Source organism: Epargyreus clarus, unplaced genomic scaffold (assembly GCF_041222505.1).
Source record: "Epargyreus clarus isolate Ecla_fem2 unplaced genomic scaffold, WU_Ecla_fem_2.2 ptg000011l, whole genome shotgun sequence".
In the NCBI taxonomy this organism is placed as follows: Eukaryota; Metazoa; Arthropoda; class Insecta; order Lepidoptera; family Hesperiidae; genus Epargyreus; species Epargyreus clarus.
In genome coordinates, this window is record NW_027332219.1 from 4,747,569 (window position 1) to 4,774,268 (window position 26,700).

General features: G+C 36.3%; 1 protein-coding gene across 2 annotated transcripts; it reads right to left on the reverse strand.

Annotated features, from left to right (window-relative positions):
* Nucleotides 1–479: 479 nt before the first annotated feature.
* Nucleotides 480–5,022, reverse strand: LOC140745719 (uncharacterized). Of its 2 annotated transcripts, XR_012102697.1 has the most exons (7): nucleotides 4,739–5,022; nucleotides 4,220–4,282; nucleotides 3,618–3,743; nucleotides 2,464–2,538; nucleotides 2,228–2,373; nucleotides 1,502–1,579; nucleotides 480–581 (listed from the first exon to the last, which is right to left on the reverse strand). XR_012102697.1 is itself a non-coding variant. In XM_073077614.1 (6 exons), the coding sequence occupies exons 1-6, from the start codon at nucleotides 4,816–4,818 to the stop codon at nucleotides 533–535; spliced, it is 471 nt and encodes a 156-aa protein (XP_072933715.1). In that variant the 5' UTR covers nucleotides 4,819–5,022; the 3' UTR covers nucleotides 480–532. The 2 variants fall into 2 exon arrangements, 1 of the variants encoding a protein (XP_072933715.1); XM_073077614.1 differs by lacking the exon at nucleotides 2,228–2,373.
* Between the last annotated feature and the right edge of the window lie 21,678 nt (nucleotides 5,023–26,700).

Sequence of the window (26,700 nt, forward strand, 5' to 3'; positions counted from 1 at the left end):
AATTTTGTCGTATGAAAGGAAGTTTTGTCGGAATGGAAAATGTGACAAATTTTGCCTTTAGATGAACACAAATGTGTTTGCAGATTTGTATTTGACATGTCGCTTGTCTTCCTGTCCTTTATGCTTTTCATCATCATCAACCTATTACTGTCCCGCTGCTGGGCACAGGTCTCCTGTCAGAATCTAAAGGATTAAGTGCGAATTGATAGACATCACACACCTTTAATTTTTTTAAAGATTTCTCAGGTATGCAGGATAGGTTCCTCGCGATGATTTCCTTTGCCGTTTAAGCAGGTAATAATAAAATCAATTTGTAATATGAAAATCAATTGGAAAAGTGGGAGCTGCATGCCTGGGATAAGAATCCCGGACCCCTCGATCGATAGACCGAATTTCAACCACTACGACGTAGAAATTACATGCAAGGTAGGCAATAACAAGACTGTATCTAAAGCTAAGGACGAGTCAATGAAATAAACTTCAACAATTAATATCAGTGTATTAACATCGTATTGTTAGACTTTACAATAAGTTAACTGCGGAGTTTTCTGAATGGTCTTGGTGATATACTGAGGGCTGGTCTGAAATAAAATAATATAAATTTTAGTAAACACGTTTCCTGATATTAAATATTCAATCTCTAAAACTAAATTCAAAATATATTTCAATGGCTACTAAATGTTATTTATTTTCATTGTCATAATATCATTGACGTCATCAGCATCAAACATTATAGCTGGTTGCGTGGCACTGGGTTTTATTGGAAAGACTCTCCAGGCTCGTTAAGTTGCAGGTTGGAAGATTTCATATAGTTTGAGATTCTTAGACAGTTACATTTCTTGATATTATTACACGCTACACGCTCACGCTTTCTACACTCACAGCCCCACACTAGGATTCCCTGTGTCGTGGGTGCCATGGACACACACATAGACAAATACACAAACACCCAGACCCAGAAACAGAAATCTAAATTCATTATTTAGATATCTGTCTGGCCGGGGATCGAACCCGGGACCCTTTGCGCGTCAGACCGGTATGATGACCGCTCCGCCACACGGGTCGTCTAATTATTTTTTCCTTCATCGTCAAAACATGCGTTATTTGATAATTGATTTCTAAAACACACATAAATTCGAAAAATGAGAGATGCATGCCGTTATGTCTATCCAAGCTTCTTAGATGAAATGACAAATTTATCCCACTACCTAATTGGCGATTACATCGCTACTAATACGTCACTATGATCTACATTATTTGTAATCTAACTTCTATTTGCATAGTCGAGGATCAAACCCGTATCGCAATTCAACTTCGATTCTAAAACACTGTCTAGAGACAATAAACTTAAGTCATTATCCCCAACCTTAAGATCTGGGGAATCAATCCGAAACTCGACGATTAATTAAAGAAAATTACTTAAAATCGAGGATCGAGGCAATAAACTGAGTAACTAAGAGTTCTTGGGACTCTCGAGATTCTCAGACTAAATGCCGCCCACCTGTAATGAATCTTGTCTAATCTCCAAGTCGGGAACTTCCTTTGTCGTATCACTTTTACCTTCGGTGTCGGTCGAGGGCTGTTAAAGGAATAAAATACGTTTATTGAGGTGCAAGTATAATCGAGTCAGTATGTAAATGTTAACTGACGGAAATGAATTTAATTGGGGCAATTATTAAGTGGTTATTTTGTACGCATCGTGAATTGGTTCATTTTCTTATAATATTACATTTTTGTTGATTATTGATTGTGTATCTTAAATTGATTATATAGTAAAACAAAGTAAATTGTATCTTTAAAATTAAGTAATAAACATTAAAAGGCGCTAAATAGTTAAGTGATTTTCTGAAAAAAGTGTGATCTAGTCAAGTAGATCATACGTAGGAATTTGCGAAATAAGTAATTGAGCAAAGTGTCACGGCATATTTTCTAAAGAAATTAAAAGTTCTTAAGTTTCCATTTCACATAGACTTCGTAAAAAATATGATTAAGTGACGAAAACATTAGGTATTGAAGTGTTATTTTCGCCAATCATGAAATCGATTGAACCGTTTTTAAGATACTTTTCATACAACATTAATCACGTTTATAGGAAGTAGCGTGACTACACCCTCTCCTACTCTATTATCTAGAGTAGCGTAAAAATTGAAAACCCGAACACGTGGGTCCATAGGGGAGGTTTAAAAATAACCTTCCCTCCAAAATAAATTACAAAATTTCTACTTACCGGGAGGGAAAAAGAAAGGCATAAACATTTCCTTGCTAATTTTTTTCGAGAAACTTGCAACTTTTGCTTTCCTCGGATTCTTTGCTTTGAATGTTTTGATTTTTTTGATAGTTTTGATTTTTTTGAACGTTTTGAATTTATTGAATCTTTTAAAAAAAGAAACAAAAGAATACTTTATGATATTGAAGATTTTCGTGATAGTAAAAATCGATTTGAACTAAAACGTATATGCTCACTTGTTGCTATAAAAACCTTTGTCAGGTTTCGGTGATATGATACTTTTGTTTACAGTAAAGCCGAATCTCTTCTTTCTGCAAAAAATATCGATATAGATGTAAAAGACTTTGTACGGTTTCTTGCTGCATACACTATTAGCGATAAATGAAATACCGAATTATGGAGTAATGATTATATTGTCCAAAACCGATACTTAATTGTAATCAATGAGATGCGCTACTTGATTTAAATGAGTACGCGGCGTCCTTGTTGGCTAATTGATGCGAACTGATTTTAAAATATAATTATTTAATGAATGGCGTGCGCGCGGCTTGGGAAATGCTGTCTGCAGAAAATGCACGTTTACACCGTACAGACTTCTACTTAGGGTTCGTACACAAAACTGCGATGCGACGTCGCATCGCAAAAATCTGCGAGTTCCCTCGACGTATCGCAAGAACTTGCGAATTGATTCGCATCGCACAGTGGTTGTTGTTGTTGGTCACCCTGAGGGACGCTACGCCGCACGATATCGCATCGCAGCAATTCGCATCGCAATTTTCTGCGTTGCGAATTCGCATCGCAGTTTTGTGTTCGAGCCCTAAGCCGCTGACACTAGTGACTTTTCTGGTATTGCAAGTCCAAGTGACAGTAACTACTTCAATTCATTCGGTCTTATAATAGTAGTCAAATATTTTGGGTACTGATTTGAAAGGTCTTTAAAAATACTTTAAAATTGTACTCATAGCTAGCAACGCATTTACGGTCGAACTTAGGCAGGACTCCTATTTCAGGATGACAACAGATATGTATAGGATCCATCTACACTAATATTATAAAGAGGAAAACTGTTTGTTCGTTTGGTTGTAATGAATAGGCTCAAAAACTACTGGATCGATTTTAAAAATTTTCACCATTCGAAAGCTACATTATCCACGAGTAACATAGGCTATATGTTTATATGAAATATATTTGATAAATAGATTTTGAGGCGGTACAAAGACTGCAGGGTCAGCTAGTAGGAGATAATAACATCAAGTGAACTGCATGCTCATTTATTATTTCAATAGAATGACAAAACTAAGACGAAAAACGCAGCACAATTTTAATTGAATTGGCAACGTATCATCTAAATCATATTACTAAATTATATAAAGAGTGTGATCATAATTACTTCTGAGGATAATGTATGGTGACTCCCTTGGGCGTGACCCTCTGCTTGCATGGTCCATTGTTCCCGCAAGGGCAGCCCTTCATTGGTTTCAAGGTTCTTGTCTGATAAGCCGGTACTGCTACTACCCTGTAAGTTTACAGAACAGAACAAATTCTATTGATGCATTTACATTTTTTTTTATCTAAGTAACTTTACTTTTTCTGACCGATTCAAACCGATGCATACTGTGAAGGAAATCTTTCTTCATTATTACCATCTTCAACACCCAAAACATTATTGTCCTACTGCTGAGCACGGGCCTCTTTTCAGAATTCGCATTGATCAAATGCGAATTGTTAGACTTCACATATATTTGAGAAATGTATTTAAATATATGAAGGAACGCGATGGTTTTCTTTATCTTTAAAGTAAGTGATAATTATTTTATAATACGCACATACATAACTTCACTCGCACAATTTCACAATACCATGATAATCTCAAGTTTAATATTTTTAATTTTTAGTTGATAATTCTGAACTGATGTTTGTTCAGCTAATGGTGAGCAGTTTGTGGGACAGGCACCTACGTAAATCATATAAAAATATATTATCGAGGCTTACTCTTTCTTGTGAAACACTTTCCATTTGGGTCTCTCGGTGACGACATAACGAAGATTTGATAAACTGAAAAAAACGTTTAAAATATTGTGGAATATGGGTAAATTCATATTTTAGTTAGTAGAACCACATATGATTGTCTAGTGTGAAACAGCCCTTGCACTTCGTTAAAAGGGTGTGGAAACATGGTTTGTAGGTAGAACTAGAACTTCTATCCTAAATGATAGATTCGGTCATTAAGTAAGCTCATTCACTACTTCAATAATATTATAAATGGTAAGCGAGTTACATGCTTGTTTACAAACGTTGCCGTTGACAATTATATAAAGTATTTTCGTATCTAGAAGTATTTCGTACTTCTAGATATTCTTTCATATTACTTTTCAGTATATAAATTGTAAAATTATACAATAATACCCAAAATAGCCAAAATGAAAAAAGAAGAATGAGATGTGATTTATTATAAACTTACGTAAACTTTAGTATTTTAAACTAAAAGAAAAAAATAGGAAATAACAATACCTCGAATTACTCGTTGCTTCGTCAATCCTTCTTTTGGGCTTACTGCCCAACAGGCCCATATGAGCTAGCTTTTTGAACATTTGTAATGTTTACGGGTTCAAAGTTGAACCGTTGTAAAACTTTACAACAAAATCATGAAAGTAGGTTTTTAGAACTAACCCTGTAAATTAACTCTCAATTCATATTGCCGAAATGTTACTATTTTTGAGATTTTTACAAAATTTTAGATTACATTTTCAATACATGCTTGACAGGTCAAATGTCAGTTTGATCAAAATACGCAAGATTTTTTCTTTTATACAATGTGTAGTTTTTGAAAAAGTTTAAATGTTATAAGGTTTTAATGTTAATACATTTTTATGCGATTTCTAAGTCTTACTACATCTAATATATAAAATTCTCGTGTCACAATGTTAGTTACCGTACTCCTCTGAAACGGCTTTACCGATTTTCACCAAATTTTATATGCATATTCAGTAGGTCAGAGAATCGGCTACTTTTTATTTTTCATACCCCTAAGTGGGTAATAAGGGTTGTTCACCCTTAACATTTTTTTTTATTTATATGGCAACACAACGTTTGCCGAGTCAGCTAGTAGTTTTATACAATGGAGATGGTAGACCCAAGGCGTTACAACTTAGTCCTCAGGGATAGTAATTTATCCGTGGCTGACCTTAAGTAAAAAATTTACCTGGGGTTGGTTATAGAATTGGGTCTTTGAGGGGTATCTAAGGCATTCCAACTTAGTCCTCACGACCAAAAGAATATAAAATATATAGTACCAAATGGGTTATAACTTATAACGCATCTATGGCGTACCCCAGGTAGGAATCTAATCTTATCTGGGGTTGTTACTGACTGTCTTATTTCTTTATAGGCAAGTCTGAATGATATTAACATTATATAAGTAAAATAGGACAGTTACATCTCAAAGTCACCCGTAGAAATAGGACACGATCATGTTTAATCAATCTCCGCCTACGGGCTGTGAGAAATTATTTCTAAGAAAATTTCTACCTACCCTCAATTGACAATTTCATACGCCTATAGATAGGACAGTCTTTGTGCTGGCTTGTCACCTGGAGAATGATTGATACGCCACCTACATGCCAAGTTGGTTTGGTTTAAGGGATGAGCGAAAGCGTAAAATAATATATTATTTGCATATCTTTGTAATTTTTTTCTGTGTTTTTTTTTTTATAAAATAGGGGTATCAAACGAGTTTGTAGTCGGCCTTACGGTAAACGGTCCCCTAGACGTCTTTGACATCTCCATCATGAACTCCATAAAAACAGGTTTATATGAAACCGATCACAGATGCGTTTTCTTGTCGTCTCATATTATGTCAGTCAGTCCCTTTCTCCGAAACATAATAATTGAGTCACGTTAGAAATGGGTTTGGCGATGGTACTTCCCTAGACCATACTTGCTCTCAACTTACCTATTATATGAGGTCACCTCATCCTAAGAAGTCGCATCTATTATCGGTTAAACGCCTGTTCTTTGTCTGCTAACAAAATTTCAGTGACAACTCATCATAAGATGGACCATAATAAGTATATTATGGAAATACCTCACAATTCTTTTTCATTAACTCAAATATATTTTTTATACTCACAAGCTTCAAATACTCACAGATTTTAACAATCGTGATTTGGGTATAGACCAATATCTCAACAATATCAATAAATATATAATCTAACCTCCAAAACTAAACTTCATAATAAATGTATTAAAGCAACATTGTAAACATAATCTCAGCGATAATAATTAGCGATAGCAAATGTCAGTAACACAATATAAAACGTAAACCGCTCGACTCTTATCACATGCGGGCTTATTATGTCCTTATTTTCTGTAAAGACTAACGCACAGATATTATTAAAACAAGCTTTTTGTATCTGCTCTATATATATTAGGTAATATGAAAATAATAACACCACGTAATGGAGTTTTTGCTTACAAAGTGAGTATAAAAATGTGGTTATGTTACGAAAACAAATATGTAATGGCAAATTTATTTATTCGTAGCTTATTAAAATATTGTTATACGTATGAGGAAGTATTTTTTATAATATAGGAGTAGCAGACGAGTGCAATCCACCTGATGGTAAGTGGCTACTGCCGCCCCTGGACATCTATAATCAACCCCAGATAAGATTCAATATTCCCACATGAGGTCGGCCACAGATGCGCCGCTTCCCCTGAGGACTAGGCTGGAACGCTTTGGCAAAATATGTCTCCCTTACCACACCCTTCAAACCAGAACACTGTATTATCCAATGGTTCTTCAAAATTCAATTCTAACGTGGGTTCCGGGTTCGATCCTCGGCCAGACAAACATCTAAATGATGAATTTATCAATTGAATTTCGGTTCTGGGTCTGGGTGTTTATGTGTCCATGGCATTCATGACACGGGGAACCCTAATGTGGGGCTACGGGTTTATAAAATGCCAGCTTCATCTTCCTTTAGTATGAAATAGTAATCGTTCTTGTCGACCAATTATTGTCTCTCTACTGGGCAAGCGTCTCCTCTCTGAGTAAGAGGAGTTTAGTCTATCGAGATGACCATTTGTGAATTGGTTGGCTTAAAGAACTCTCAGGCACGTAGGTTTCCTCACGGTATAAAAAGTGATCATTACTTTCGTAGATAACTTCGAAAAATGAGGTTGACCTCCGACTCCCCAATGATGAGGATGAGCTTTAAACTAATGGTATAACGTGGTAGTAGTAAAATGCCTTGGATAACTGTATCCCTTACCATACCTTTCAAACCAGAACACATCAGCTTACCACTGCTATTATAATTCCCAAGGAAGGTAATATTAATGTTCCTTAAAGAATAATAATGACGTAAATTCAGTAAGGGAACACCACAAAATGCACTCAAAAACACTGTTTGTCTCAGCCTCGAAGCGATTGTAAGGAAAATTCTATTTAAAGTCCATTTTCAAGTCTGTGCAAGCTTGTAGCAAGTTTCGTGCAATTTCCCACAAGCCAGAGATAAGATTACCAGACGCTATATATTAAGAGTTGCTTTGTACATGGTTAATACGTTTAAGATTGCTAATGAAAAGAGAATTAAAGGGGTATTTACGTTAAGTTAAGATTAAAACTACTTCGCGACAATCCGCTGCTAAGATCGTTAAGAATCGAACGATTGACCGTCGTAGAGTCAACTTACCCTGATGATGCTCCGTTTTGGAGCGAAACACGTGTTTGTGGTGGTGTGTATGGTGGTGTAAATTTTCAATTTTTTGCATCTGCACGCATCCTTTGTGGGACGGAGGTTGGTACATACTGTATGGTTTAAAAAAATATATACCATCATACACATTTGTAGCGGATTGTTGCGAAGTAGTTTAAATATTAACATGGATTTCCGCAAAATAACGCCTGATACAATTAACTAGGTATTTACATTGTTTATAGTGAAGAATCCTATAAGCCTATTTTTTTTATAAAATAGGAGTATAAACGAGCATGCAGTCCAGCTGATAGTAAGTTGCTACTGCCGCCAATCTGGACATCTGTAATCCACCCCAGATATTTGAACATGTAGACCACAAATGCGCTTCTGCCCTTTAGGTCAAAGCTGGAACGCCTGGGAAAAATATGTCACTCATACCACACCCTTCAAACCAGAACACAGCAGCGCTTAACACTGCTGTTATTAAGCAGAAATAGGTGTGGCGGTGGTACCACCGGAGTCGAACCACAAAGGGTTCTACCATCTTCTTTTTTAACTTTATACTTCGCTCGTATAACAATGATATTTATCATACAAATAATATTTTATTCACGACACAATAAAGGCAGAACACCTCACCTGTCATATTAATTTTGCAGAAATTAATGCGCGCCATTTTTAATTCGGAACGCGGTCTTCTGAGTAATGGCAAACATAAAAAAAAAATACTCGTTTCAAATGATTTTAAAGTAGACGTTTATTTTCCCATTTTTATTTACATAGTTAATTAGAAAGGAAACAAAATAGTGATGGGTACTAGAAATAAGTACGTTGATATTAGTTTTTTTTTATAATATAGGAGTAGCAGACGAGCATACAGTCCACCTGATGGTAAGTGGCTACTGCCGCCCATGGACATCTGTAATCAATCCCAGATAGGATTAGATATTCCTTCCTGAGGCCGGCCACAGATGCGCCGCTACCCCTGAGGACTAAGCTGGAACGCCTCAGAAAAGTCTGTCTCCCTTACCACACCCTTCAAACCGGAACATAGCGGCGCCTAACACTGCTGTTATTAGGTAGAAATAGGTGTGGCGGTGGTGCCGCCGGAGTCGAACCACAAAGGGTTCTACCACCTTCAAAGTTATTCCGTTATTCAGCAGCAGATAATTGCTATTTATCTATTTAGGTATAGCTATAGCCTAAAATAATGATATTCGGCCTCTCAATCTGGGGACCCGAGGCTCGCATCCAAAACCCGCACTTCTAATTTTTCAAAGTTATGTGCGTATTACAAATCTATTACCACTTGCTTTAACGACAAAGGAAAACATCGTGAGGAGACCTACATACCTTAGAGATCTAAAAAAAATCAAAGGTATGCGAAGTCTACCAATACGCACTTGGCCAGCGTGGACTATGGCCTAATCGTTCTCATTCTGAGAGGAGATTTGTGCCCAGCTGTGGAACGGTAATGGAAAGACGTCGAAATAAGATACAAGTCTTATATACTCGTAGAATCAAACTCACAGCTAACTATAAGTCCGATATTGGAACTATGCCAGTGTTGAACTAATGTGGACCTAATAAATTATAATTCTCCACAAAACGTCCTGAAGAAAATTATTACCGTAGTTTCATGGTCCATTGAATTCGAAATGACAGATATAAACGTTTCTTTACTAAATCTTTATTTATTTATGAAAGTAAAGGTAGATCCCCTTGTGGTTCGACTTTGGCGACAACACCGCCACACTTATTTCATCCTAATAACAGCAGTGTGAAGCGCTGCTGTTGTGTTTGTGCTGCTGCGTGTTCTTGTTTGAGGCATAACCCTCAAAACATTGTAAGGGACTTTTCCGTCCTCAGGGAATGCGAAACATCTGTGGCCGACCTCGAGTTGGAATGTAATGTTATCTTTGGTTGAATACAACTGTCCATAGCTACTTACCATCAGATGGACTGCATTTTAGCTTTAATCCCCAAGTACGGTTCTAGAGGAACTAAATAACTTATATTTAATCCTAATGTTATCCTAATGATTATTATGTAATGTGTTTGAAGGTGGTAGAACCGTTTTGAAAGGTGTCGTAAGGGAGACAGACTTTTCCGACAGAGTCCTCAGCGGTAGCGGCGCATCTTGCCGACCTCAGATAGGAATATCTAATCCTATCTGGGGTTGATTACAGATGTCCATGAGCGGCAGTAGCCACTTACCATCAGGTGGACTGCATGCTTGTCTGCTACTCCTATATTATAAAAAAATATATATTGACATCGACCACAGACCACGAGCGAAGCCGGGTATACGATAGTATTTAATAAAAACGCGATATTTAAATCGCGTAGTCGACCAGATCCGAATATCGAAAACGAAATTTTAAAATATATTTCTCTCGCAATCTCAATTTATACGGATTCCCTCTTCAATGGTTTCCGTTGATTGGTAATGGTATATCGAAATTATTTGTAAAGGAGATTTTCATTTAATAGATATCAGTATTTCAATCAATTCATTTGATTTTTGCGTTTGTGTGGCTTTGTGGAGTAATTTGATATTATTTATCAAGGATCTTGTTAAGTTAATGGATTTCAATTAAATTGGGCTTATTTACTGATGTTTTATGATTACTTATTAATTTTACTGGTAATTGGAATATGATATTTTATTGCTTTTGAACGTTATATTAATATGAGTAAACGATATATTTTTTATATAATATTCGAGTAGCAGACGAGCATGCAATCCACCTGATGTTAAGTGTCTACTGCCGCCCATGGACATCAGTAATCAGCTCCAGGTATCATCAGAGGTCGGCCACGGTTGCGCCGCTACCCCTGAGGAACAAGCTGGAACGCCTTAGAAAAGTATGTCACCAAAACCTTAAAACCAAAACACAATTAACACAATTAGGCAGAAATGCGTGTTTCAGTAGTACCGCCGGTGTCCCTGTAGTTCCCGGACCAGAATAGGGCTACGGTATCCCCTGCCTGTCTTAAGAAGCGACTAAAAGGGGCTTCCGGGGTTGCGGGCGGCAAGAGTGAGAGCTCGAACTGCCCGGCTAGTGACCCCGGGAAGGACGGCGGTATGTGTGGTCGCATACCGTCGTGCACACCAGATGGTGTGGCGAGCGTCAAGCTCACCTGGGAGAGCCCGATGGGGCAACGCGTTAAGAGGACTCCGGTTGCGTTCCTCTGGAGATCCCGGAGTCCTCTACGCAGCGCCGAGGACGGCCACCGGGGGGGTTTTAGTGCGGTAAGAATCCCACATAATCCCGTGCCGCTCCCACGGCATAGGGTACCTTTCCACGGCATAGGTTTCCCCCTCGTAAACAAAAAAAAGTAAAAAAGTAGTACCGCCAGAGTCTAACCACAAAGGCTTCTACCACCTTCAAATCTTTTTCACGGGTCTCCTTTCAGGGTACGAAGGATTAGGAAATAGTCTACCGCGCTAGCCAAGTGCCCATTGGTAGACTTCACATACCTTTCAGAACTTTTTTTAGAGATCTTAGGTATGCAGCTTATAATTTTCAACGAATGTTTGAGTGTAAAACAACTGCAATATTAAATGCAATATGAATGAGATTTGTCATATTGCAATGACAATATTACCAAAAATGTTATCTAGTTGATCGTAAAACTACAGTACCCTTACTATGAGTTTTACGTTTTACTTAAAAAAGTAAAAACTCATACTAAGGGTAGGTACTGTTATATTTAAAAGCAATATTTATATTTAGGATTTTCAATTAAAGCTGACATTCGCTAAAAGGCAACAACTACTATTGCTTCAACCATTTGCAATATAAATAATAGTCATTTTGTGCTCACGTCATTCCCAATTAGAGCTGACGTCAGAAGGAAAAAGTATTTAAATTGCCATAAAATACTTTTATCTTTAAATATTAACATTGCACACATAAAACCATAATTTGAAGGTTAGCCTAGGGTTAGTTAGGTAAAGCCTATGTGGTTCGACTCCGGCGGCACCACTGCCGACTATTTCTAGGTAATAACAACAGTGTTAAACGCTGCTGTGTTCTGGTTTGAAGGGTGTAAGGGAGACATACTTCTCCGAGGCGTTCCAGCTTAGACCTCAAGGGTAGCGAATAATCTGTAGCTAATCTCAGGAAGGAATATCTAATTATGATTACAGATGTCCATGGGCAGCAGAAGCCACTTACCATCAAGTGGACTGCATGCTTGTCTGCTATTTTCCTATATCATTACAATAATTTGGATAGCTTTTATTGGTTAATATTTTCATTTCTAGATGATTTATTTACATTCTACTGTATACATAACTGCCTATATACATACATACTTACATACATACATATAATAAAAATATAATATCATTGAAAACATTTCATTTTGACAAAGAAAACGTGGGTACCGGAAATTATCACCAATACTACCTCATGAAGGGAGACATTCTCATTTCCCTTCATATTAAATGAGTGACGTCAGAAATATGTCCTTGACATAATATGATCATCTGAATTTATGTATAAAAATGGTGGATCTTTCCAAGTAAAATTTTGAAAAGATTACAGTTTAAACAATTCTATCATACATTTGCAATATTATATTAATATTGCCTCGATCTGAAAAAAAATCTGATAAAAAAAAAATATTGATAAGAAATATATTGTTCACTTATTATTGTTCAAAAAGTTTAAAAATATTGTGTATTCAACCAAAGTCTAATTTAATTCTTTCATTGACAAACTTGTTATGTCAAAAATTCCGGAAATTACTTATGTATAACAAGGTAGAGATTCTCTCATTTCCCTAACAACATCTGACATATATTAAAGTCAATAAAATTCGCTCATTCTGCCTCCCAATATTTTATCTGTCCCGCATTCCTTTTCGCTATCTGCTCTACTCTCTGCTCTGCTATCCGCTGTGCTATCCGCTCTGCTATCCTCTGTGCTATCCGCTCTGCTATCCACTGAGCTATCCACTCTGCTATCCACTCTACTCTCCGCTCTGCTTACCGCGTCGCTTACTACTTTATACACCGCACCGAAAGTAACTTTACATTTCATTAAAGAGAGTGAGAAAAGGGTAGGTCCCTTTCCTTTATCTTTAAACCGACACTCAAAATATTGTCAAAAATCCCTTACAAAGGACCCAGAAATCAAAGAGTCTCTGTTTCTGAAACATTACCCCCGGATGGCGGGTGAAAAGCCCAAAAAGGTTCTTAAGGGCCTACGCAGATTTATAGGGAAATATTAATATAAAATTTGTATGTCTGTATTTCTAAAATTTTATTAAATAGCTATTTAAATGTAATCTTAAAATATATAATTTTATTTGTACATTTATGTCTCATCTGTTACGTTTTCCGAATGTCTGTATGGGAGTGATAAAAAAGGTACAGTAGCACATAAAGCGTTCTAACATAGTTCTGAACAGTCCATTGAATTGTTAAAATGTGTTTTTGGTCTTCAGAGTTAAAAAGTCAGGGGATGCAATTTCAGTTTTTGGATTCATCACCCCCTTTTTGTATGAAGCCAAATCCAAGTTCAAAGGGTTGCAAATTTTGTTTCTCTGTTGTCATCTTGAAAAAGGGGTGCAATTTGTTTTTACGCTTTATTAAGATAGATTTAATTTATTTATAGTATTTATTATAGTATATATAATATATTTACGTCGCATAGAAACTTTGTAAGAATTATTATAGTTTCAAATTGAATTCTCTACAACTTTGATTCTACAACTTTTTTCGTAGGACCTAAAATATAGACGTCATATTAATATAGAGGCGATAATCTTTAGTTATCAAGCGTAGCAATATATCTGTGATTGAATCTCACAGAAAAAAAGTTCAAACATATCGTTAAACAAACGCTATGTAAAAAAGCGTACTATAAACTAAGTGATTATTTGACTGACAAAACGATGTGGTCTGAAGTAGTTCCAGCTCCACATGTACCATTAGGTTAAGTTTAACTTTGTAAAAAACATTTTTTTAAAAGATGTGTGTTATGGAGTTTCTTCCACCGCTTCTTTTCCATAACGAAACACCTTGTGAAGGGATCGTAGTTGTATTGAAATTCAAAAAAGTGCTCTGTAAAGAACCTATTTTGAATTTAAAAAAAATGATTTGATTTGATTGAATTTATGGAGTTGATCGTATATATGTCCACCTCAGTATACCTCAATCTATTACAAAGTCAACTCACAACCCCTTTTGCGTTAGGGGTTAAATATATGTATTAAAGGCAAATCATTAACCCCTACTATCGCCTATTCACAAAATATGAACCTCAATTTAAATATGCATGGAACCCATAACAATAATCGCCTGATGGCAATCGGAATGCCCCGCACCCCTATTTGTCAGTAGCGGCAATAACCGGAAAAGACCGACACTAGCCGGATAAAACCGGATCTTATCGCCGACCCCTTCATTATGAATTCAACGCGCATCACTAGTTTGCAAATATCTCGCTGGCGCAAAGTAGGCACTGAAATCGGAAATCGCTAATATTCGAGACCTAGATGTAATTTCGAAAGATCATGCCTAAACTGTTGATGTGATTTGGATATCTATATGAATAAATATTATATTATTGTAATTTCTGACTATCATTTCAAACTATATTTGGTAATTGTAGCATCCTCCATTTAGTACCCTTATACGTTACAATATCGGTTTTCTTAAAGTTACAGATTATTAATGAGTACCCGGCCTTACGAAATAGGATTTTCAAAAATCTTGGAACGATAATATAATGCCATGTTCGCATATTTGGCGTTTGCCGCAAACTCCACAACTCTACAAACGTCTACATTGATCACAAGCACTTACAAACCTACACAAACTAAGTCAAACGATCTATCCACACGATTCACTCGGTGCTGAATCGAATTTGGACGAACATCAGCAAATCTTCAGTTTTGATTGCTTGCTTGATGGTACATTTTGGAAGATATAATCCTTCATTGTTTTTTTTTTTGTAATATAGGAGTAGCAGACGAGCATACAGTCCACCTGATGTCAAGTGGCTACTGCCGCCCGTGGACATCTAATCGATCCCACATAGGACTAGATATTCCTACCTGAGATCGGCATATGCGTCGCTACCCCAGAGGATTAGGCTGTAACGCCTCATTTTCTTCAACAATTTCATACGAAAGCCTACGTGTATTATAAAAAACATAGACATATTAGTACTCATACGACACGTACTAACCATTAGTGAACTTTCAACCCCTGTCCCTAAACTTAGTAGTTTAAATTCATCCCACTTCACCCCTGTCATGTGAATGCAAGTTTAAATTTAAACGACTTGTTTGTTTTCTTGCTTATATTATTTGGGTTAAAACTTTAGCATTTGGTAGAATAATTATAATGTACACTCCGTCCATTGCATTAAATTTTATTTTCATTCATGATTTTTTTTTATATTAATGACGTTTCTTAAAGCACTGTCATAGAGTGTTTTCCGTTATATTTTGAAGGTAGAACCCTCTAGAAGGTAGTTCGACCCCGGCGGCACCACCGCCACACCTATGTCTGCCTAATAACAGCAGTGTCAAGAGCTGTTTTGTTATAGATTGAATGGTAAGGTAAGGGAGACATACTTTTTCTACGCATACTAGTTTAGTCATCAAGGGTAGCGACACATCTCTGGCCGATCTCAGGTATGAATCTAATTTTATCTGGGGTTGATTACCAATGTCCATGGACAGCAGTAGCAGTTTACCATCACATGGACTACATGCTCGTCTGCTATTCCTATATTTAACAAAAAACAAGGGATCATTAATTTCTAATATTATGCACATTGAAAAATTAAAGGTGCCAAGATTTCGAACCTCGGACCCATCCACAGCCGAGTGTCAACCACTGGGCTAACATTGTTGTAAATGTATATAAAAATCAAATCTAAAAATCTCGTCCAGTACAAACGTAACAAGCCATAAGAGTCGCCCACCCTTTATAAATTTCAGAGGCGTCAAACCTTTTTGCGAGGCTATTGTGACCAATTAAATTTTTTGGGAATAACGACCGTTGTAATTGGAAAAGGCTTTTAGTCAAATTATGAGCCGCGGAAAGTAATTATATTATTATTTTATTACAAATAATATAATTACGTAGTGACGCCCACATTTATTCTATTTTAACGCTGAAACTTTAAGGGTTTTCTGGATAAATATATTATATTTGCAAGCAAAAAACATCCGCCTACCCACTCATTTGCGCACGTTAAATTATTGTTAAAAATCTCGTTTCTTAGTAGGTGATTATAATTATTTTTGAGAAATAAAGAATCTTAATCCATAAAACATATCCCTCAATACTGTTATAATTATAAGAAATTTTATTTATTAGTAGCAAATGAGCAGTTTACCTGATAAACATTTGTAGCTACATTTAGAACAGGAGCTCTTCCTGAAGTGCACCATAGATATCTTTCCATTTTTTAGGACAAAGATGGTCGCCTTATATGATATACAAGAAACTGTTTTATGGTACTCATAAAATGTAAATTTCCATCGTCCGGTAAGGATATGATAATTTCGTCACTTTCAATATCATGCCGGGATTTGAATCCCGCACCTTTTGCTTAAAAATCAAAATCCCTAACCCTACGCTATCTCTCATTAAACCTCAAAATGTCTTAAAACAATAGGCACCAAATATCACATTGTTCCAACAAGCCATGAGAGGCAATCCTTTGCCAAATTCCGAGGTGACAAACAATTTCCGGATGCTTTTGTCACCAATTAAAATGTTTGCAAATTTACTGCCGTTGAAATGAAAAAGGCTTCAGACAAAGTGACGTAACATGCCGGCCTAATAGGCATTGTTGATGTATGTATTCGTGGACCATCCACGTGTTCTAATTGTGTTGCCAAAACATGTGACTGATATTCGAACATAAACTCAATAGTGGGATTATGGTAATTTATTATGTTTTCTTTTAGATAACTGTAATTGAAAATAACCCTGAAGCTTATTTAAAGACATCTGTAATCAACCCCAGATAGGATTAGATATTCCTACTTGAAGTCGGCCACAGATGCGCCGCTACCCCTGAGGACTAAGCTGGAACGCGTCGGTAAAGTATGTCTCTTTTACCACATCCTTCAAACCATAACGAAGCATCGCTTAACACTTCTGTTATGAGTTGCCTATAGATATCCATGGGCGCCAATCAACTTATCACCAATCGCGCGATATCTTATGAACATGATTATGGTGTCTCCAAAGTGGAAACACGAAGAGTCCTACCTTTCTTTGCTGATAAATATATTTCACCAGTAGATTCAATACACAAATTTGCGCCAATTATTTCCGCCAAGTTTTCTAGAATTTAATCTATTTCACTCGCATTAGCTCCAGCTTGGCGGAGTTCCAATATCGGGCTCATGCTCATAAGTTACTGGATTCTAAGTTCGAAGCCATACGTCATCCGTGAGTACCTACCACTTATTCTGTTAAATGCAAGTTTGGCTGCGATTCATTAAGTTAGCACTACTGGATACTAGCTGGTTGGGTCTTTTTGATAAAATGCAAGTAGTGAATCATAGAGTTAATTGTGTTAATTGGTCACTGGCCCTGGAAATCTGTAAGTCGCTCCACGATTTAGGTGTCTTATGTAATTTCAACGATATATACCTTGGTATACTTTTCTGGAGAACTAAGATAAATCCCTTTGAACATGTTAAATGGGTGTGGTAACTGAGATATACTTTTCCGAGGTATTCCAGCTTAGTCCTCAGGGGTAGCGGCGCAACTGGGCCGACCTTAAGTAGAAATCTGATATTATCTGGGGTAGATTACTTATGTCCATGGGCGGCAGTAGCAACATACCATCAGGTGGAACTACATGCTTGTCTGCTACTCCAATATTATAAAAAAAGAAAAAGACTGAATATACAAGCGCCAATTATTTCCGCCAAGTTTTCTAGAATTTAATCTATTTCACTCGCATTAGCTCCAGCTTGGCGGAGTTCCAATATCGGGCTCATGCTCATAAGTTACTGGATTCTAAGTTCGAAGCCATACTTCATCCGTGAGTACCTACCACTTATTCTGTTAAATGCAAGTTTGGTTGCGATTAATTGAGTGGATACTAGTTGGTTGGTTCTTTCTTAGTAAAGTAGTGAATTATATATAATACAGTGACCACTTAACACAACGAGCTATAGCTCGTTGTGTTAAGTGGTCACTGCCCCTGCACGTCTTTAAGCTACTCCACGATTTTAGTATCTTACCTGAATTAAAGGATAGATACTTTGGTATAATTCTTTCGAGAATTAAGATGAAACGCTTTAAATATTTTAAATCAGTTGGTACCGACAACTTACATATTATGCGATCATTTTACTCCTCGAGAGTGGCAATGTATCTGTGATTAGTTTCAGATATAACATTTGTGTTTGTGTGTGTGTGTCTGTGCGTGTGTGCGTGTGTGTGCGTATGTGTTGATCAAGTGGATTGAAAGTTTGTTTGATACACCATTCTTTTGTTTCAAAGGAGACTTGGAATTTGCTCCAATGAGTTACGTGTAAGGGACAGCCCTACACGTTTAGGCTGCATCGCGCAGCCCTATACCGTGATCGCGCTGCATCGTGTCTTCGCGGAACAGCCAACGCTGACGAGGCGCGTCCCACGTGCAGGTAGCCGTCCGCCATGGGAACAGTTCACCTTCATCGCGGAAAGTGACTCTACCTATCTCATATATTTCTCATTAAAAATTTATAACTACAAGTTTGTGAAAAATTTAAATAAAAACTATTAATTCGTTGGCGAAATAGACTATTGCAATTATTTCCTCGACGCCCAGCTCCCATAACTAATACGAATTAGAAAAGTAATAAAATATGATTCGATAATAAAAAAACAAACATAATTAATTACATTGAGTCATTTAAATCTAATGTTATCCTGTTCACAGGGTGATTTTTCGCTACATTACATTGCGTAAATTTATATTTATTTATTTATCTTATACTACAATATATCGTTAAAAGTTATGAAACTCCACTTGGTTTTTGCGTTGAATTTCATGTATATATTTTTTCAAAAAAATACAATATTACATGCCGTTAATAAAAAACCCTTTCTCTTTGTTAACCGTATATTTACCCAAGTTAGCGTTGAAACAGACGGACAGACGTATTAGGTATCGTGCAAGTTTGAATTTTCCTTCGTGATTTCGCGCTAAGTAGACCTGACATGCGATGGGCAAAGTTACTTTCAAAATATAGTTGCAAAATTCTAGACTAGTTCCAATTGACAATGGCGTACGGAACAAGCGTTTATCGCCCTTATTGTCTAAGTAATAAAGGTGAGGTAAGGAGACATGGTGGAATAAAAAGTATAAAACAATGAATCGTTTGTAAGGAGTTTGAAATGAGGGGTGGTTTGTTGTTTTCTATGGTCAGACAGCACGAAGTGACTTTTTCGCTCTGTTTATTGTATCTGTACGTTTAAGTACGTACTTCTACATACATACATACACACATATTTACATACATACATACATACATACATCCCTTTTGGGATGTATGTATTATCTATCTCTTTATATATAAACTTCGTAGAACCTTCTCTGGTTTTACCTCGGAAGTACCATCGCCACACTTATCTCTACCTAATAACAGTGTTAAATGCCGTGCCGTGTTCTGGGTTGAAGAATACTGGAGTTACTTACCCTAAACATTCTACCTTAGTCCTCACAGGTACAAACACAGTACAGACAATATATCCGTAGCCGACCTTAGGTAAGACTCTTATCTCATCTGGGTTTACATAAGTTACAATAGATTTTAACTTAAGAACTTCTTCTTTCTTTCGTTCTTTACCCAAAATTTTGAAACACTTATCGTTGCCAAAATTTTATTTTTTGATTGTTAAAACAATTATAAACGATTATTAACGATTTTACTACTTGCTGAATACATTACAAATACCTAATATGCTACGTACGTACCTAATCCTTGCTACGACGTAGCACGTCACTGCCAAAAATCAGAGGCGCATGCCAGGCATTTGAACCTAGGGCCGCCACGTGAGAAACCTGATTTCAGCCCACTATTTTGGCCACTTCTCTTAATCGCAACAAAAAAGAAACCAAATATTATCCGCATGTTTAATTATTCCTAAATTTAATACACAAATACGTACATGTGTTGTTAATCGTATAAACAGCCCCAACCCCAAAGATTAAAAGCCCAAGTTAAAAATGTGAGTTCAGAGCCAAGCGGTTTGTTTTCTCTTGATCTACAACATAATTAATACCATTAAGACGAAATTGCATCGTCCATAAACCCTTTGTGTTGCCACCGAAGCGATATTAATCTTTTTCTCTCTCAATTATTCAGACCTTTTTGGCTAAAAACGAAATAAATTGTTCTGTGTCTGGGGTACCGACCTTGTTTAGTTTTGGCTATAGATAAATGTTTTTATTTCTAAGTGTGGTTAGGTAAAGCTTTGTTACAAGATTGGAGTAGCAGACGAATTTCTAGACCATCTAAAAAAGTGGTAACTGCCATCTGTATAGGACATGTTCTACATGAAACCGATCATAGATGCTTTGTCACTTCTAAGGACTTGCTGGTAATTTCATATACAAGCCAGCTGACATCCACATCCTTCTATCACAATATAGAAGCGCTTCCTGCTTTAAAAGGGTGACAATATTAACCTTGCCAATTGAATAAAAAGCTATAAAAAGCAGTGATAGCCTAGTGGTTAAGAAACGCGGTCTCTCGATCGAGGGGTCCGGGGTTCAAACCCCAGGCACGCACCTCTGATTTTCAAATTTATGTGCGTATTAGAAATTAATTATCGCTTGCTTAAACGGTGAAAGAAAACATCGTGAGGAAACCTGCATACCTGAGAGATATATACAAAAAAAATCTCAAAGGTATGTGAAGTCTACCAATACGCACTTGGCCAGCACAGTGGACTATGGCCTAATCCTTCTCATTCTGAGAGGAGACCCGTGCCCAGCAGTGGGACAGTAATGGGTAGATGATGATGACGATGAATTGAATATTGGCTCAACCACCTTTTAAATCATTATTTTTTTTAAAAGTCAATGTAAAATACTAATACTACAAATGTAAAAATATAATCAATGATTTCAAAAATATGTTCACCTCATATAACCTACTCCACTATTTGGTTTTCAGGTCTACCCATGCATCTACGAACGATCAAATAGAAATTCAAATTTATTTCTAATGTGAGCACGTATCGTGAAGTAGATTACACGCTTTCATAACATAAAAGAAAATCTTATAATATTTAGACAATTTTTACAATCACATTACACTGATTCATGTATATACCATATACCTAATTGCTAGTTTTTGGTAATTTTGAATACTTAGGTGTTTTATTTTTGGAATATTTGCTTAATAGTGCTTTGAGTTATGAAATGCCATCTAATTTTTGGCAGTGTCTTTTGTAATGGAAATGTGATATATAAATGGATAAAGATATATTATTGTATATGTTGATGATTAGGTAGATAATATTGTATTTTTGGAATCTCTTCTGAGCGTTTTAACACAAGTTTACATAAAAACGTGAGCACGATATTAGAAAGAGAGATGGTTATTTAAGGCTTTCAGTAACCCGAAAATAGCAGATAGGTATTGCAAAAAGTCTTCGTTACCGAAATTACGTTCGTACGGGTGGTAATTTACCTAGAAAACGTTACCTTGGAGCTTGGGTACTGTGAACTCCAAATAACTGGCCAAGTGTGACTCGAACTTGTATGAGGATGGTTCCGTACCACCATTTTTTTTGTATTTGTTATATTTTTATTATGGCAGCTGTTATGCATATGCATTGTAAAAATTTAAAGCATTTTCCTATTACGGTTTCATAATTAATATGAAAAATGTCGAAAAATACCGGTATCTTGTATGGGGGACTTTTATTTCTATTTATACAGAGAGACGGACAAACGGACTGACGTACAGACCTACAGACCGACGGATAGACAGACGGACAGTGAGACAGAAATTCAAAGGACGCTTAGTAACAGCCATCCGTTTTAACCGTGTCCATACGCAACCCCAAGTCTCGCAAAGACCGCACACCGCAATAAATATCTGAAGAAATTATTTCACGGTTATTTCTATGCAAATCCGTGTTATCAGGGCCCCCATTCCCTACGCCCTAGTGAAGGGCTCTCGTATGAAAATTTCTGTTAATTTACTGATTTGGCACAAGTAGCAACAGGTATTAACTCTTGGGACCTTTTATTTAACTTGTAAATTACCTCGAATAATATTTGCGTTATTATAATTGGGTACAAATTTAGATTAGAGTATTGTGTCCCTTTGCTACTTGTACTTATTTTTAGAAATTGATGAATTGTGTCTTCATTATACATTAAAATAAAAATCCTACGCGTTTTATAGTGGTGGCACGCCACGCTTATTTTTACATTATACTAATATTTATTCGTTATTCGTTATTTATTCGTAAATTTTCTCTAAAAATGTTTTTATTTGTCAAGAATTCAAAAAAAGGACCTACTAATGGGCGGTTTATGGTTTCATTCAATTTCAAGGCGGCGAAGTGTCTTTACTGGTCTATGATATGCATGTGCATGTTTCATATATTGTATCATTATTAATGCGTTAACAAGTAGTGGTTTGTGGTATATATATTGTATCTTTTAAGGTGTACAACTATCCCTATCCACGGGAACACTGCCGACAAACTGTTACACAGTTTGGCAGACTAATAATATATGTTTGAATGTACCTTATGAGAGAAAAAAAAATAAATAATAATAATCGATTGACTTATGAGTAAAAGACTAAAGGTGGAGGTAAAGCCCGTTGTGGTTCGACTCTGAAGGCACCAGAGCATCTATTTCTGCCTAATAACCGAAGTATTAAGCGTTGCTTCGTTCCGCTTAAAGGGTGTAAGGGGACCTACTTATCGGATGTATTACATCTTAGTTCTTAGAAGTTACTAACATCTATCGCTAAACTCAGGTAGGAATAGAATATTATGTAGGATTGATCAGATGTCCATAGATCGCAGGACTCAGGATCAGATGAAGAACATGCTCAGTTGCTACTACCATATTGCATAAATATAAATATATTTACTTACCATCACTCTAACAATATATGTAAAGAGATCAACTTGGTTAAGCCTTTCTCTCCGTTTCCCTTTATTCCTGCCTTCAATATCAGTCGTAAAGCGCTAATATGAGAGTATGGTGTGTGTAGTACATACGAGTAAAGAAGACATTCCAAATTAGTCCGCAGAGGTAGAAATATACCAAATGTACGACGGAGGATTCTGCTTCCATTCATTGTCTACCAAATACCACTGTATATAATATAAATAAACTTTAAATATTATAAATATTAATATGAATACCACTATAATATATGGTATATAATATTAATAGCACACTTGTTACAATATTAACATGAGAATAAATTCAATAAACCGACTGAGCAAATAAAAATGTATAATATATTTGTAATAAATGGGTGAATATTTTACGCACCAAGCCTTTAATAGCAAGTAATAAGCGAGGTAAAGGAGCTATACAACATATTCAAATAGTACTATGAATAATAAAATGATATCGACTCAATAATGAAGGCCGTCGAAAACTCTTAAAATATTGAAACTTCATCACTCTAAGCAGGTATTAATAAAAATAGAGCTTACTGTGAATTAAAAACTACTTTTATAGACAGTAACAGGTGGTGGAACCCTTTCTGGTATGAGTTCAAAGGCAACACACCTATTTGGTTACTAACATCTTTGTAAGTACCTAGTTATTTTTTACTAGCTGTCCCGGCAAACTTTGTACCGCCTCAAAATCTATTTATCAAATATATTTCATTTAAAATATAACCTATGTTACTCGTAAATAATGTAGCTTTCGAATGGTGAAAGAATTTTTAAAATCGGTCCAGTAGTTTTTGAGCCTATTCATTACAATCAAACAAACAAACAAAGTTTTCCTCTTTATAATATTAGTATAGATTTATAAAGTGGTATGAATAGTCATCGTCATCAACCCACTACCATTCAATTGAGGCAAATCTCTTGAAGTTAAAAGGGTTTTGGGTCATAGTTCACCGAGCTGAGCACGTCCGTTTTGATATTCTTTGTTTTAAGCCTCAATACGAAGTGTGAACAGCAACTTGTTTTAGTTTTGATAGTAAAAAAAAACATCATATCTCACCGGAATGACATGAAACCTACCAAATTGGTGACGTCGCTAAGCTGTCGCCAGGTGAGATACCCAATTCTGTTACAATACTCATAATATGATGTTTCAATATGTGCTGGCAATGGAGCCACAGGATCCTGGTAAAATAGGACCTAACACCCTCGAAGGAGCTAGTTCTCAGGGGCAGCAAGCTATACATATTTTAATGGGAATATATTTCACAGAGTTGCAGTTGTTATGATATTATACACTACGATAAAATGATAGTCAAACTGTAAGAACAGAAACAACTTTGTTGTAAACAGAACAAAAACCATGTGCATAGTTAGATACAAGACACCAAACGATCCAATTATAAAGCAACTCTGTTGTTTTACGGTCGGTTTACAACAATTGAAACGTGTCCCAATCACAACAATGTATGTTAGACACTTGTTGTTGATTTACGCTACTTCACTTTGATGTTGTGAGGTAGACTTATTTACATAAAGCGTTACTTAGTCCCAAGGGGTAACTAAGCATGCTTGATCGATTTTTAATTGGTAGTAAATCAATTAGGATTCTATTTGGATTTGATTACCGAAGTCAGTTGGTATAGCGATCTCTGACTGCAATAAGTATGTAATCTTGTTAAATTGAATTTAATTTAGTCTTGTTTATTATTTCTGATAAAAAAGTAAATAAGAAAATAAAATACACAGTTTAAATATATGAGTAAAATATAACATAGTTGCAAATCAAATAAAGCATCAAAGAATCGATTTGTGTAAGAAAACGGTGTTGTTTTACGGTTGGCTCACAACAGTTGAAACTTGTCATAATTACAGCAATGTATGTTAAAAAATTGTGTACTAGTTTACTTATTTTTTTTTTCAGTTGCAGACTGAAATGTTCACCGTATCTTTTATTGTAATATTTCTTACAGAAATCCGATTTTTCTTATAAAAATTAAGGCAAAATAATAAGAATTTAATGAGGGACTATTAAAACAGATAGTGGACCTAGAAATTGAACTTTTTACATATACCACTAAAAGAGACTGCTAAGGCATGCAGATCATCTGTTTACAGTAATAATACTGTAAGGAAATATTAAGGAAAGTTAGCAGCAGTTCGCCATACCTAATACAATAAATTACATAATTACGTGGAGCCGGCGATGACAAATGTTGAAGGGATGCGCACTCGCTGTTTACCGCTTCAGCTGTTAGGAGCTACGAAAGTAAGTCAAAATATTCTGTTTTTTTTTTGGTGAGTTGTATTGAATAATTTTGTCGACAACCCGTTAGTGTTCCACTGGGCACAGGTTTTCTCTCAAACTCTTACAACAGTGTTAGTCTTCAAACTTTCACAGCAGTGTTAGGCGCTGCTGTGTTCCGTTTTGAAGGGTGTGGTAAGGGAGACAGACTTTTACGAGGCGTTCCAGCTTAGTCCTCAGGGGTAGCGGCGCATCTGTGGCCGACCTCAGGTAGGAATATCTAATCCTATCTGGGGTTGATTACAGATGTCCATAGGCGGCAGTAGCCACTTACCATCATGTGGACTGTATGCTCTTCTGATACTCCTATATTATAAAAAAAGAAAAAAATACTTCGAGAGAAGCCCTATGCTAAACAGTGGGACAGTATGGGTGGATGATAAGAGGAGGAGATTCAATTGGTCCTCTCATTTGAAACCTGCAAACCACAGATACATCGTCTATACTACGTCGTCAATCTATTACTTTCCCATTGCTGGACACGGATCCCCTCTCAAAAAGCATGTAAGTCATAGTTCACTGCGCTGGCCACATGAGGATAGGACAGATCCTTTCACAAGGACCCGTGTGGCGGAGCGGTTACCATACCGGTGTGACGCACAGACTTCCGGGTTAGGTCTCCGGACAAACATATGTCTAAATGATGAATTTAAATTTATGTTCTGGGTCTGGGTGTTTTTATTTTCGTCCATGTATGTGTCAATGACACACATGACACAGGGAATCGTAGAATGGGGTTGTGAGTGTAGAAAACCTCGCTACTTACAGTCATACGAATTAAGAAAAATAAAATTAGGTAAAAAAAAGATACTTCATCTTTTAGACAAAAATGAAAAAAAGCATTTTCTGTTTAAAAAAAATACCTCATCTGTTAGACGATATTGAAAAAAAACTTTTTTAGACAAAACAGATACCACATCCGATTTTCCTACATCACGGCCACCTACTTTTGATTCCGGGCTCGTAATAAAAGTAAACACCGCGTTGCTTTAATTTCCTCTCACCATTACGTAGCGTGTGTTACGTACGAACAATAATTTGTAACGCAGAATTATCTGTTAGAACCCTGATCTTTTATTAGATACCAATGGAGTAAAAAATATATTAATTTTTTTCAGGCTTTGAGATAACCTCAGACTTAGACATTTACACACATTGATAGCGGTCGAATACAGAATCTCTTTTTTTGAAGGTTATTTTTATAATATAGGAGTAGCAGACGAGCATGATGGTAAGTGGCTGCTGCCGCCCATGGAAAACTGTACTCAACCCCAGATATGATTAGATATTCATACCTGAGGTCGGCCATTGATGCGCC